This window comes from Cynoglossus semilaevis, chromosome 13 (genome assembly GCF_000523025.1).
Source record: "Cynoglossus semilaevis isolate Cse_v1.0 chromosome 13, Cse_v1.0, whole genome shotgun sequence".
Classification (NCBI taxonomy): Eukaryota; Metazoa; Chordata; class Actinopteri; order Pleuronectiformes; family Cynoglossidae; genus Cynoglossus; species Cynoglossus semilaevis.
Genome location: NC_024319.1, coordinates 12,652,651 through 12,666,775, shown reverse-complemented (window position 1 = coordinate 12,666,775; position 14,125 = coordinate 12,652,651). Strand labels below are relative to the sequence as shown.

At 40.0% G+C, this 14,125-nt stretch overlaps 1 protein-coding gene across 1 annotated transcript; it reads left to right on the top strand.

Moving 5' to 3' along the window:
* The first annotated feature begins 2,131 nt into the window (after positions 1–2,131).
* rnf144b (ring finger protein 144B) lies at positions 2,132–13,573 on the top strand. The gene is made up of 8 exons (XM_008323698.3): positions 2,132–2,350; positions 3,994–4,264; positions 6,722–6,826; positions 8,052–8,112; positions 9,376–9,589; positions 10,989–11,133; positions 11,217–11,306; positions 12,712–13,573. The coding sequence occupies exons 2-8, from the start codon at positions 4,091–4,093 to the stop codon at positions 12,877–12,879; spliced, it is 957 nt and encodes a 318-aa protein (XP_008321920.1). The 5' UTR covers positions 2,132–2,350; positions 3,994–4,090; the 3' UTR covers positions 12,880–13,573.
* Positions 13,574–14,125: the final 552 nt, after the last annotated feature.

Below are 14,125 nucleotides of genomic sequence, written 5' to 3'. Positions count from 1 at the left end.
GAAGAAGAAACGTTAGGATAGCAATAGTTAGCATAGCAATAGTTAGCATAAACATAGAGCTAAATAGGTGAATGTGAGTAAAAAGGAACATCAGAAATGAGCAAAAGAGCAAAAGAAATGAGCAAAAAGACCAGCATAAGCTGGTGGAAAATTTAACAAGGAAATCATTTTTTAGTAGATGTGGACTGAGTATAGAGTGGTGGAATTTACCTTGAACAGGTTTTTCCGGTGTCTGTCGATTGTCGCTCGCTGTAAATCAGTCAACAGTTACAACTTTGTACATATATATATATATATATACACCAACACTTTCCTGACATTAGTTATTGGTTATTGGTTATTAGTTATTGGTACAAAGTTGTAACTTTGTAATATATATATATACATACATACTGTATACACACACAGTGAAAAATCAAATGAGTAAAAATCATTGAACCAACCTGGGAGCATGGAAAGATGTCGACACAACAGAATGTCTAATGAACAGGAGAACAGTCTGCAGGCTGTACTGTAGCTCTGCTGTCCCACCCTCTGGAAAACCTGGACCAGTCTGTGCATGGTGGATGCCTTAGTGGTCTTCACCTGCAAAGTAGAAGAAGGTTGAAATAACAGTCACTCAGCTGCTTCAGGCACAGGGGCTTTACAGACAGACCAGCTTCTGCTCAGCGCTGCTTTTCTAGGTTACCGGAACACTCTCTCTCTCTCTCTCTCTCTCTCACTGACTGCTGCTGCGACTTACATGGAACTGTCAGTTTATGGAAACTGACAGTTCCAGGGCAAAGTTGGTTGGTGTTGAACTAACCCTTTCACAATGTCTTTTCGCATTGTATTAATTTATAATCCCTACTGATTAACATATGTAAGACAAGTTCAGATTTTGTGTCAGGAACATAATTTCCTGAGACCCATAAAATATCGAAGTATAATAAATGTGTCAAAAGCTCTTTTCCCTCCATTGTTACATGTGAAACCGCTTGTTCTCCTTTCTGTCAAATCTGCTGCACGGTGAATATATTTGGAAACTAACCCTCTCTATTTGCTTCCCCTTTTCATGAGATAGATTTAAAGGTTTTGAATATGAGATATTTTATCTTTATCTTCCATCAAAGTGCACATTTACTTTGTAAAAATAAACATACTAAAGACACACACAAAAAAATACAACTATTGCTGTAAAAACAAGAAAAAAACAAAACACCAACCTGTTCCATGGGTATTTTGTATTTCATGCTGATGTTTTCCAAAGGATTTTGAACCAGGGGATCTGTGTGTTCCATCTGTTGACTGGCTGAGGTATGTAATAATGTACTTCACTGGGTCTCAGACAAGAACCTATATAGCTCAGAAGCCCTGAAAAACCCCAGTGAGAGGTGGGAGTTTCCGAAGAAATTAAACTCACGAACCACAACACACAAAAGGGAGTGACCGAGGAGAACTGGCTTCTTCATCAGAGCTGCTGTTGCCGCTACCTTAAAAAAAAAAAAAGGAGTGAATTGTATTACATGGGTCCTACAGTCCCGGAAAAACATGACATCACACTGACTTCCTGTTTACTCGTGCTGCAGTTGTTTCAGAGAGTTCAAATGGATCATAAATCAAGAGTAACTTCGAAAGTGGCTAAACTAAATGTATAGTTGAACGTAAACATAGAAAATAGCTAAAAGAAAGTCCAAATCATGCCAGTCTTAGCTACAGTAGCTAGAAGTCACTTTAACACATTTTAAGAAAAGAAAAAGTAAAAAGAGTAAACCAAACGTACTGGTAAATAATGTGGGTAGCACATTCAGTAGGTAAAGGTGAGACTAAATGACATTTAGTTAGTCAAATTCAGTAAAAATAAATATAAGAAATTTGAAGACAGGCTTTAGAAAAATGTGCCAAAATAGCTCAGATTATAGCCGAACATTAGAAAAGAGATAGCTGAAGCTGGAGTTAGCTGGGAAGACAGCTAACAAAGAGAAAGAGAAATATCTAAATATCAGCCAGTGGTGTCCAAAAGAAAAACAAAAAGAAAAAGAACAAAACGTTTAGCATTGCACCTTTAAAAATACATCATATTTTCAATTGGTCCTGAACGCTAAATGGCAATTCAGGGAAATGACCGGTAGGAGTAGTCAAGAGTTAGGAGGAGTACCACACATACACAAACACACGCAGGCGGCTTCCTGGATGGAAACAAAGCACACACACATACACACACACACTGAGCGGCTGGGAGCAGGACGTGTAAACATGGGCTTGTTGCCTGTGTGAGCTGCTGCAGCAGTGGCGCATTTACCGGCGGATCTGGATCTGGACCATCCGGTCCCAGGAAGGTCCTACAGGCAGCACAGGGGACACAGACAAGGTATGTCCCCGAGTCTATTCTCTGGTCCTCTGCAGAGCACACACGCACACACACAAGTGAAATGCGTCAGAACTGTTTTGTGTTTTGACCCACGTTGGTGTGCATTCGTGTGTGTGTGTGTGTGTGTAGATACACAGTAAAGACGCATTTCTTACACTCTTCAGCGACACCACATGGAATGTGGAGTTAAATACGACTGTCGTTTTTTCCACTGCATTATAACCTTACACGCTGCAGCTGCAGCTCGGATTTATTAGCTCATTTTTTTCCCACACAAGAAAACAGGCAGGTTGTTAGAGCAGAGACCCAGGGAGTGACTGCAGCTGTGTCAATGATGCCATAGAGCCAGTACTTCTCCCTGACCGTGCAGCTGGTTCCTCTCCACACAGTGGGCGTCTTTCGTAGAGCAGCAGCAGCAGCAGCAGCAGCAGTCATGCTGCCTGGACCTATGGGATCTGTGGAGACTGGACTGCTAATGAGTCAATGGTCGGCTTCACACCCTGAACAGACAGTTATAATGTTTGGACACTTTTGATGGATGATCAGATCATTCAAAACCGGATGCAGCCTTTCACTTGGTTCTCAGAGGCAGGCTGTGCATTAAGGATGCTCTCTGAGGTTTTTAACTCTTAATCTATCACCATAATCTGTAAGTGCATGGCACAAGATGCCCTGAGGAGGGTATAATTAACTGATCCAAGATTACCTTGATAATGCGGAGCTTGTCTAACTGATGACAGATATGATTGGTGTGCCACGCTGAAAACTCCTGTATCTGCAGGACGCACCATGACTGTGCAGAAATGCTGCTCAAGCTCAAGTTTATGCCTAAACATTACAGTGGGAGATAATCGTATATAAGTCTGGCTTGGACTTCTATTTCTTAGATTAGATTTCTATGATTAATTTCTCTATGGAATTAAAATACATGTTAATTGTTAACATGTTAAGTTAATTTTTATTTTGCATAGTTTGAATAATTCAAGAGGAAGTCAAAGTCCATCAAGTCCAAGGACATAAGTGAACCTAAACAACACTACATCACTACTTCTTTCTCAGGCTTCTCTAACAGCTTTAACCATCATGTCCATGTCAGGCTTCGTCAGGGTTTACATGTAAATACGTAGGTAGTTTTGAAGCCTCCATCCTGAGGATTTTATGGTGAAGTGCATTACAAGAGTTCCTTTTATCTTTGTAAAAACCTACAGTACAAATCTCATATTTTACCACACTCGGAGTGCAGTGGACGCACCCTCAGCCTAGTTCATTCCAGTTCTTCAGTTTTCCATGGTGACTGTGTTCCTGACAGTAACCAGCCATCATTAACAACTGTCAGAAAGAACAAAGAGCTTGTCAATAGTTGTTGTCTCTGGAAACATAGACCTTGGACTTTGGCCTTGAAAGGGCGCCCATTCATTTGACACAAACGTGTTGAGTAAACAATATTACAACAGTAACTAACCATAATTATAGTTTGCTTGTGCACTAGAGAGCTTTAAACGCTGACTGATTCATATCTGGTGCGAAGATGATGAGGGTGTATTTCAGTCAGCAGCGTTTGTACACTGGGTATCGAAGGAATGACAGGTAACAGAAACCTGGGCGAGTGAAAACTGCATTAGTCCGTGTCTCTTTGATTTCAGGAGTATGACGGCTGTAGCTCTTCTCCGTCCCTAGCAGAAGGACGAGGACAGCTTGACTTCTTCCTGTTTCTCCTCCACCCCTGCCCCGTGCCCCAACATGGCTAGCAGGAGTCCCACCCTGAGCTCAGAAGCCAGGGATTCCCCACCTGGGACCCCCATGGCTCTTGACTCTCTGCTGGGGCCTGAGGTCTTTTGCAAGCTGTGTCTGAGTGAGCAGCCGTCAACAGCCAGCCAGCAACTGCAAACATGTGACTGCAGCTTCTGCACTGCTGTGAGTAGAAATGATTCCTCTTCACTACATATGTTTACAGTAAATAATACTCAAATCCAAAGATAGCTGCAGCTGTGGGACACTAACCTGTGATCTTTTGTCACTGAAACTGAAATAGAGTCTCCCCACTCTGTATTTAGAGGAGGAAGTGTAACCCCAATGTTCAGTAAATGCCCCTTAATAACAATGCAAAACAAAGTCCTTAAACCTGTCATTTAGTAAAGCAGCTGAATCTTTAGCCCCAGACAGACACACACCCTCCCTAGAAGTTGGGGCTGATAAAAGTGTACCTCTGCTTCATATGGCTTTTTTAAAATTATATTTATGTCATTGGTTAACTACAGTAATTGTTTATGAAAAGGCAAATTGATTGAAGATTTTTTTTTAATATAGTTTGTAGTATCACTTGTCTAATTTTAATCTCTGTGATCTGTTAAATATCTCCAGTCATTTTCGGCATTGAGAGCCGTTTAAAGCTAGGATTATAATAATAATAATAATTATTAATAATAATAATAATAATAATAATTGTCTCTTTAAAATATAAGCTAACTTTGCCGATCCTTAAGCTGTGTGTCATGTTTTTTTTCCTCTATTGAATTTGCTAAAAAGAAATTCTGAAATTGTTGTTTTTCAACAGACTATTAGTAATAACCCAGTCTCAATACCAAAACCTACTCGTTAACCTCCTGACCAAAGAACCTCCATAGTGACAGTCCCTTTGTTTAAAATACAGGATTTGGTGTGTCTTTGGAATACAGAATTGAATGGAGTAAATGGATGACTGGCCTGCAGAGGTGGAGTTTTATTGGAGTTTTATGAACTCTAGCTGCATTTCTGTCAGTGGAGTTTGTCGTCATCCATGTTTTCATTCTGTTACTCATGATAAGTCACACTAAGTGAGGATTTCACAAAAATAACCCAACATCTATAAACTTTGGCAATTTAGGCAACTGCCCAGTGAGAATTACTTCAGTGTAGCAACACATCCTGCCTTAAAAATAGAACTCTTTGTTGTTAAATTGTAAATGTCACAAATGAGTGTACACGACACAGTTTTACCAGGGAGCCGACTTTCTTTCTTGTTTCCTTTTGTTTTGACGCGGTGTTTGTGTCATGTGAATCAACGTGGACTTGATATTATGTCCTGACACAGAACTGGTGTCAGACAGTGGCAGGTGTTACTTCCTGTCTGTGCCAACTGCATTGTCAGTGTGGCATATGAAAACAAGGTCATAAAGATAGAAGACAAATACTGCAGTGTCTTTTACATGTGATTTCTTTTGATTTGTTTGGTTTATGAAAGGTGATAAAAATCATTCTCACCTCTATATTTAAGTTAAAACAATAATATCCATAAAATGGCAGTGAAAGTACTAATGTTAGCTACATGGGAAAATAAATATAGAAATATAGCTAATAGCAAACCCGAAACATTTGCTCAAAGGTAACTAGAATTTTGTTCACTATGACAACACTTTGCTTACAATTAACTTATAGCGATAGCTAAAGGTTACCACTAACAACCTAAAGATTACCATCTTTAACCCAGAAACTGCCACATTTGTTCCATTATTATAAAAAGGTGAATTAGTAAGAATGGCTTAGCTAAAACACCTAAACCTAACAAATATCAAAACATACAGTATTATTAAGGTTAATTCAGTTTCCTCGGAAAGTAGCAAAAAATAGCTTACAAATAGCCCAATCAATGTACCCAGATGTAGCTAAAGGTTAGCCAAAATGAATCAATAATATATATACTACATTTCTTGTACACAACTACAGGATTACCAAAAAATAGCAAATGATACAAGTAAATTAGAAATACTAAATAGTTTGCTGACATCATCATATGTAAACGTAAAGAATTTCACAATCTGAGACAGAACTCCTCGGGTTCTCTTCTGCAGCATTCACTGACCTTCATATCTCTGTGTTATTGTTATTGCCACCGAGTATTTTGAATTAATAGTAAATGTTTTGTGGGAAAGTACATGATAAGCACAAGTTTACATCTACCAAGGTGTAAACACTTAGAAAAGAGAAAGGAGATATTCCAGACCTCTGCGATAAATGTGTTTTTCAGTCTTCCACAGAAAAGTAATGTTGAAATGTTTTGAGTTTCTGTTCCTCCAAACAGTCTGCCTTTTCGTAATGTTACATACACAGTTCCTCCTTCTTTTCATTGACTATTGCCAAAGTAACTCATGATTAATGATGTCCGACTGCAGAAAATAAATCCTTGTTCTGTTGGATTCTTTTCACACCATCTGTTCCCTTTTTTAACATTTTTACTAAATTTAGCCCCAGTTCATTTAAACTGTTGTTGACACATATTCTCTATTATCAGATGTATCACTCTGCAGAAGTATTACCGGTGTGATGTGTATCTCACCACCACATCTTGCATTTGTTTTGCATACTCGTGCAGCTGTGTTTTTTCTCTCTCACCAGTGTCTGCGGCAGTATGTTCAGCTGGCCATCATGGAGGGTGGGGGGGCCCCCATCACCTGCCCAGATATGGCCTGTCAAAAGAGTGGTGTGCTGTTGGACTCTGAGGTATGTCCTGATAAAAAGGCTCACATGTACAGTGGGTCACAGCCGCAGGAGCCTGCAGACACAGTGAAACACACACACAGTGATGAGTCTCAGGGAAAGGGAACCTTGGGCTACAGTACATTTAAAATGAGAGGAGGTGACCTCATCGGCAGCTTTTTGGTATTTTAATTAGGTATAAAAGGAGTGTGAGCAAAGGTTTATTATTTAGCAACAAGGATTGGACTTTTTGCTAAGGACTGGTATTAACAGCTGTGTCATTAGTCATGACCTACATCTTTATACACATGTGATGATCCTGCAGACCTTCATGCAGGGCAAAGGCCTTCTCAGTCAGAGTGAAAATGAAAGCTGTAAATAAGTGAGTTCGACACATGGTCTGTCAGAGGAAACTCTTTGCGAATATGTGGAAACTCTGCTTCTCACTTCCTCATTTGCAACCTTTGCCAGTGGACTCTTGGCAGAAAATAATCTGTCCTTCTGTGGTTTTTGTAGCAGCGAGTGTTGACATTGATCATATATACAAGAAGTGGACGTTTAGCATTTAAAAAAAAGCAGTTCCCAGATGTTTCTCTAGGCTGTGTTCCTCATCTAGATAAGACCATATGAAAAAGATGAAGAATGTATGAACCAGAATATGATTGGGGCAGAGAGGGTTATTGTGCAATATTTTTTTACAGGGATCAAATTAGTAGTTCCAAGTTTTGGTTTTACAGAGGAAAATAATGACCCTGGGGGAAAATGTGTTTTTTATCTTGTTTACTTTAGATCTGATGTTGCTGGAATGTCTTCTAGGGGAGAACAGTTTACACAGATGGTGGGAAATGTCCCCGAGGATGATATGGGCTCAACTGTGGCTGGATGAACTTTAAATGTCCTCACGGGACAGAAAGGGAATTCTCCTTAGCATAAAAATAGCTAAAAGTTCACCTAAAATTAGCCAAGTGGTAATTAAGTCAGGCAGGAAATATTACAGTATACACATGTACATATACTGTATAACCTATATAAATTGCAAAAGAAAAATATATCAAACATCACTAAAAAGACATCTCAAGATTTTTACACAACCTTCGCAACCTATCCAGTTCATAAGATTAGTACACTATGGCCAGGCAAAGATGGCCGAATTTCCTCCTCTGGAGCATCCAAATATATTTCATTATAACAGTAATAATGACTGAAGACAGTATGACAAACTGTTGCTGTTGTTCCTTTTTAATTTCAGATATCCCGCCTGGCTGCAGCTGATCAGGTGGAGCTGTACCAGCGGCTGAGGTTTGAGAGAGGTAGGATTTGGTGCATTGACATGTTGACATTTTACAGGCCGGTGACAGGACTGGTGCTATTTCAGGTCGCAGCACAGTTGGGAGCATTACAGCAGCTCCGCCGCACGCTGAGCACCACATGCCTGGGTTATTGTGGGAGCACCAGAGAGGTTACTGAAACTGGGGCTTTAATACCTTTGAAGAATTCAATGACACCTGCTCCAGGAGACCTACTGCACTTACATTCATCTAAATATACACTGCTGCGACTTTTGTTGAAGCGCCGATCAGATTTGCTCTTCATATTATTGATATGCTTGTGAAATCAAAGGAAGTAGGTTCCACGTGACAACGTCACAAACCACAGCTGCTTCTAAATTGGGATTTCCAGTTGAACAATAGTAAAATCATAAGGTCCAATATTTGGGCCATAAAATAACTTATAGGTGGAGGCTGTTTGTGTAACAGTGTTTTTCTTCTGTCAAAGTGTTTATTTAACACCTGATGGAGGCACAGTGAATCAGTTCCTTCCAGCTTCTGTGTTGGTTTCATGTATGAAAGATGTAAACCGTATTTTACGTTGTATTTACTAGAGTCTCCTCACTGGGTTGATTTGTTTTGCATGAATCCAGAATGGTGGAATACACATGGCATACACAAAGACGTAAAGTTAACACTCCTATCATTGTGATGGTTTGGTCTTAAAGGTTTGATTCGTTTTTAGTAAGCAATAGGAACATATGAATATAGTCAGACACTAGAGATTAAACAAGAGAAATCCTGGACAGATGGCAGCACCTCTGCAGGTAAAAACACCACCATACACTTCTAGTGACTGATTAAAAATGACTAAGGACATTGTTGTTGTATGATTCTATGTTATTTTCCCACACACATACATCTGCATGAAGTGAAGTTTATTTATCAACTATAAAGCATGAATTTTATTTTTTTTTTTTGTTACTGGAATAATTACTGTGCATCTTCATTAAGTTTTATTTCTGAACAATTCAAGTTAAAAAAAGCATTTTTATTGTTGTTAATGTTATTTGTTTTTTTTTGTTGTTTTTTTTCATTCATAGGTTTCATGATGTGTGCTTGATGACCATATTTAGCACCTATTTGTTCAAACCATATTAGGCAGAATATAGACAAAAGAAGTCTATATAGAAATCATATTCTACAGTGCATATCAATAGGTGTGTCTGGGCAGTTCTGTTTAATTTCTCCATAATGAGTCTCTATGGTTTGTCTGAGAACACGTCGCTCTCTCACCCTCTGCAGGTGTAAAGCTGGACCCCAGTAAAGCCTGGTGTCCTGTTGTTGACTGTCAGGCTGTGTGCAGCGTGGTACCAGGCACTGAGGGTCGACCCACAGCTGTTCCCTGCCTCACCTGCCACACCGTCTTCTGCTCTGGCTGCGGCGGACCGTGGCAGGACAGTCACACCTGCCCTGAACGCCAGCCCATGATGTCACCCTCTGTGTCTCATGAAAGCAGGTTAGTCACAGAGCCGTTGGGTTAAACAACCACTGAGTCAACAACTGTTGTGTGTGTGTGTCCTACACACATCAACATCCTGTTGACTGCAGGTGATTACAAGGATAACCTTTTATAGTGTGGTGACACAAGTTGTGTCATTTACTCTATAAACCTGTGAGAAAAATTAAATGATATATTCATGAAGCAGTGTTCCCCAACAGGTTAGGAATCAAGAATGATGCTGTTTTCCCCTCAGTCATTTTAAATGAAGGAGCATATTAGTGCATTTATCTTGAGAGACTCTGCCCCGTCTGTTTTTTCTTTCCCTGTTTTTTGAAAGTGGTGACGATATAGAGTCAGTATGGGACAGTAATGCATCTCATGAGTTGGAGCAGCTGAAAACAGGGCCTAAGAGTTTTTTTTTTTTTGTGATTTGAAATTCAATGTTCTTGAATTTTGCATTTCAATACAAGACAATGTTGGATTTGTGGTGTTAAAAATGTGTACAACCTTGGCTTCTCTTTCTGTGATTAACCACTGGCTCAGGTGGTTTCTGCCTGTCTTATACTCAGTGGACAACTGCCAGGCTGGAGGCTAATTTTATTACTTGTTCATGTCTGAAAAATGTTTTGGCTAGATTACAGGATAATAATGACATGAAAGTGTTACGTTGTATGAGCACAATCAGGTGATGGACCACCATGTCCTACACAGGTCAGATGTTAGGAACATTCACGAAAAAAACCCCAAAACTTAACGACTAATGAAAAAGAATGGTGTCCTAAGATTAATAGTGAAAGAACAGTCAGTCGCTCCTGTGCTGTGCTCTGTGTAGATCCCTGCAGTGATGTCTTCTTCTGTGGGATCTCCCTGTTGGAGAGTGTGAGCTGAATGCTAACATTATATCAGGATTAATAGCCTGGTGTTCCACTGCTGTGCCCTGTGTGTAGTCCCTGACGTACAGTGCTATTATTGTGCTGCTGCCGTGAGCTGCAACACTGACCAGTGTCCACAGAGACTGGCTGAGCTGCGATGGAATTTCTTTGTCTGTCTGCCAGGAGGAGAAATACGGACATTAGGCCACGTAGTCCTGTCCTCTGTACAGATGGAGACTGTTTGCTGTGGCTTTTATGGTGATTAATCACATCGTTCTGCATGGAAATCAACATTATATTTAATGTTGATTTCTAGTATCTAAACATTGTCTAAATATGTTGGTCAAACTTAAGTTTAATAATACTTAATCAATAATCAAAGACTGACTGTGATTTTCCAATGTTAACATCTGGGGGGTTTAACAGTAAGGTGTTTTGTGTCAAATAGATTTTTTTCTTCAACCTTTTTGGTTCACAAAATGATTAGCCCTCTCTGAAATGACCCCTCAACATCTATCCTGCTGCTGTGTTTTCAACCACAGGGTCAGATACGACAGCCAGTCAGAAGTGCCCATCAAACAGTGTCCTATGTGCGGTATTTACATAGAGAGGAACCAGGGCTGTGCTCAGATGCTGTGCAAAAGCTGCAAACACACCTTCTGCTGGTACTGTCTGCAGAATCTGGATGTAAGTCTGGCTGTAACACAACTCCCAAATCTTGTGCTCGGTGAATTTGTGTCTATTGTCAATATTGTGCGTTGCCACTGCAGGGTGACATCTTCCTGAGGCATTATGACAAAGGGCCGTGCAGAAACAAGCTGGGCCACTCCAGGGCTTCTGTCATGTGGAACAGAACACAGGTGAGGCCACGCAGCAGAAAACACAGCAGATATACAGTGTGTCCTGCTTCAGGAAGGGGTTCAAGGAGGGACAGTGGAGATGATGATTAAAGTATTCTTTGTCTCCTGCTTTCGTCACAGTGTGTCATAGCCTAAAACCAAAGCATGAGCAGGAACTCCATTGGACAGTTCATCAGGGAGTTTTTAGCACAAAAAAACAAATTGAACTTTTTTTTTTCTTTTAATGGGAATGGGCACTTTTGAAGACAGTATTTAAAATCAGTGGCTCAGTGGGTGAGAGAGGCGGGGGCAACAACAGGCTAACCTACAAGAGAGAGTTCCTTCAGAAAAGAAAGTTGGGGAACAGCTGAAACAAAGATGTGGTTGCTACTTCTAGGTCAAAGAGCTGGGGAGGTATGTGTGGTGCTACAGAGCGGGGCTGAATTCACGGGAAGAATGGTCACATCTGCCCCTGAAGCCTCTCATTTCTTCTACTTAACTCAGACAATGTTAGCAATTTTGTCACCAATGTGACTTCTTTCGCCACAGTAACACAGTGCAGCCGGTGGGCCACTCACTGGGTTTGTGATCTGAAAGAGGTTGACTTTTTATTGGATTCTGTAATTTCTGTGAGGAGCTGTTAAATTTAAAACAGTAACAGCTTTAGAATCAACCTGGATCTGGAGGAGTTGTGTTGAATGAATACACAGAACAATGACCTCAACTACTCTTTTTTTTGTGGAGGTTCCTTATGGAACGTTGCATAGTTTGTTTCTACTTGTGGCCATGGGGGCTTGTTGTTTTGCACCAGTATGAATAAATAATCCTTTTATCAAGCAATAATCTGAACTAACTAATCCCCTCACTAATCTCAAACTCTTGCCCAGTGCCCTGCAGTGACATGGCTTCCAAACCTTTTGTTTAACTGTGTGGTAATACTCTAAGTTATACTGTAAATTTGACAGAATATCAACTGAGCAGTAGTTTTGTTTGAGACCAGCCTTGACAAACTTGGTTGGGCCTGGTTTAACAGGTCTGTTATGTTTTACTGTCTGTTTGAAGTGAATCCTTGGCTGTGACTCATTCTTAGCCGTCTCCACACTCTGCTGCTGCTGCTGTAAGAGCGTGTCAGCACTTTTTACTGTGCAGCACTTGGCCTGAACACTGTCTAAAATTAGATTTAACTCTTTATTATTTTATAGGTGCATTTGGAGCAGACATAGAGCTGTAGGTACAGGAAGTGAGTTCCAAACGAACTGTTAGGATTCAAGTCCAGGGACACATTGGCACACACACCAGCAGTGGCTTATTTACACCGCATCTGTCATTTTCTAAAACTATATTGACAGATGATGCTGTACACCTAGTTGTAGATGAAAAACCTGAATTTGACGAACCATTGATAAGCCTCTGTGTCCTCCTCCAGGTTGTAGGTATTCTGGTAGGAGTGAGCATCGTCGTGTTGGTGACTTCCCCGCTCCTTCTTCTCGCCTCACCATGCATACTGTGTTGTCTCTGCAAACCCTGTAGAGGGATGAAGAAGAAGAAGAAAAAAAAGAAGGAAAACAGTCAGCCGGACTCCTCCGCATCATAGCGGCGCAGCTGCTCCCTGACCTGACCCAAGATCACTAATGAATCCTGAGAAAACCTTGGTGGAAATATATGGGAATATACAAAGGAATACATTTCCCCAGCTCCACAGACTGCAGGCCAATATGACAAGGTGCAAGGAGAGGATGTCTTTCACGCACACACACACTCGTGCACATGCAGTTAACGCTACCTTCATGTGCCAAACATCATGATGCCAAACCAGAGATGTTAGGTGCTCAAGTGCCTCACTCGACAGTGCCTGGTGCTTGGTCGTGTTTGCTTTGCCTTCCATTATCTCTTTATCTTATGCAAAACCTTTAGCAAAATAAAAAAAAATCCACAGCTGTTGGATTTTCACAGGGTTGTTATTCCCTCGAAAAATAAAAATGCAAAACAGTCTTTCTTTCAAATTGGGAGGTGATGAATGGCATAATGTATATGCACTGTATATTCTGTACTGAGAAGACGTAAAATAGGGCTCCATTGGTGCACAGAGAACTTTACTCCTGGTGGTTGTTCCAGACCAAAGGCTCCAAAGGATAATGTGTATACTTTTCTACAGTGTGTCCATGTGTATTTATGACTAATGTGTGTGTGGTAGGCTGTTATTATTTCTATGTTTCTGTTGATGTTTCTGCATCAGATGTTTTTTAAAAAGGCACCATTGTATAAATAAACACACTGTATTGAACATGCATCACGTGGCTCTGGGTTAAATGTTGACATTTTATCAGAATAAGTACAGATACAAGTACAAGTACAGATAAGAACAGCTATTTTTGGTAAATACTGAATATCAAATAACTGATCTGTTGATCTCTACTATTATATATCTACACTGCATGTGTGTGTGTTTATACAGGGAAATTACTCCTATATGAAATTCCTAAATGTAAATCATGAATAGTAAATATTCCAATGTGTGTGTATTAAACAGTAATTTCACGAGCTTACTAACTTATTTTCATAATAATACAATATAAGGCCCAAACCACCAACTGACAACATGTAAACACGTCAGTTCAAGTGGTAGTAGTAGAGAATCCAACAGCTATAAAGTATGTTCACGAGTCAGTTAAAATACAGTGTGTTCATAAAACACACATTTCTTAAAATCAATTAATCATTAAAAAATATATAATTAATTGATCGTTTTCAGATTATTAGACATGAGGAGAGTTAGACGTCAGTTAGTAAAAAAGATAGTTAGTAGATTGTGTAAGATTTAACAGCATTTAGTTTCATGT

Coding starts and splice junctions, on each gene's coding strand:
- rnf144b (XM_008323698.3), top strand. CDS start 4,091: ATGGCTAGCAGGAGTCCCACCCTGAGCTCAGAAGCCAGGGATTCCCCA. Junction 8,113..9,375: donor GCGGCTGAGGTTTGAGAGAG/GTAGGATTTGGT, acceptor CACCCTCTGCAG/GTGTAAAGCTGGACCCCAGT. Junction 11,307..12,711: donor TCATGTGGAACAGAACACAG/GTGAGGCCACGC, acceptor GTCCTCCTCCAG/GTTGTAGGTATTCTGGTAGG.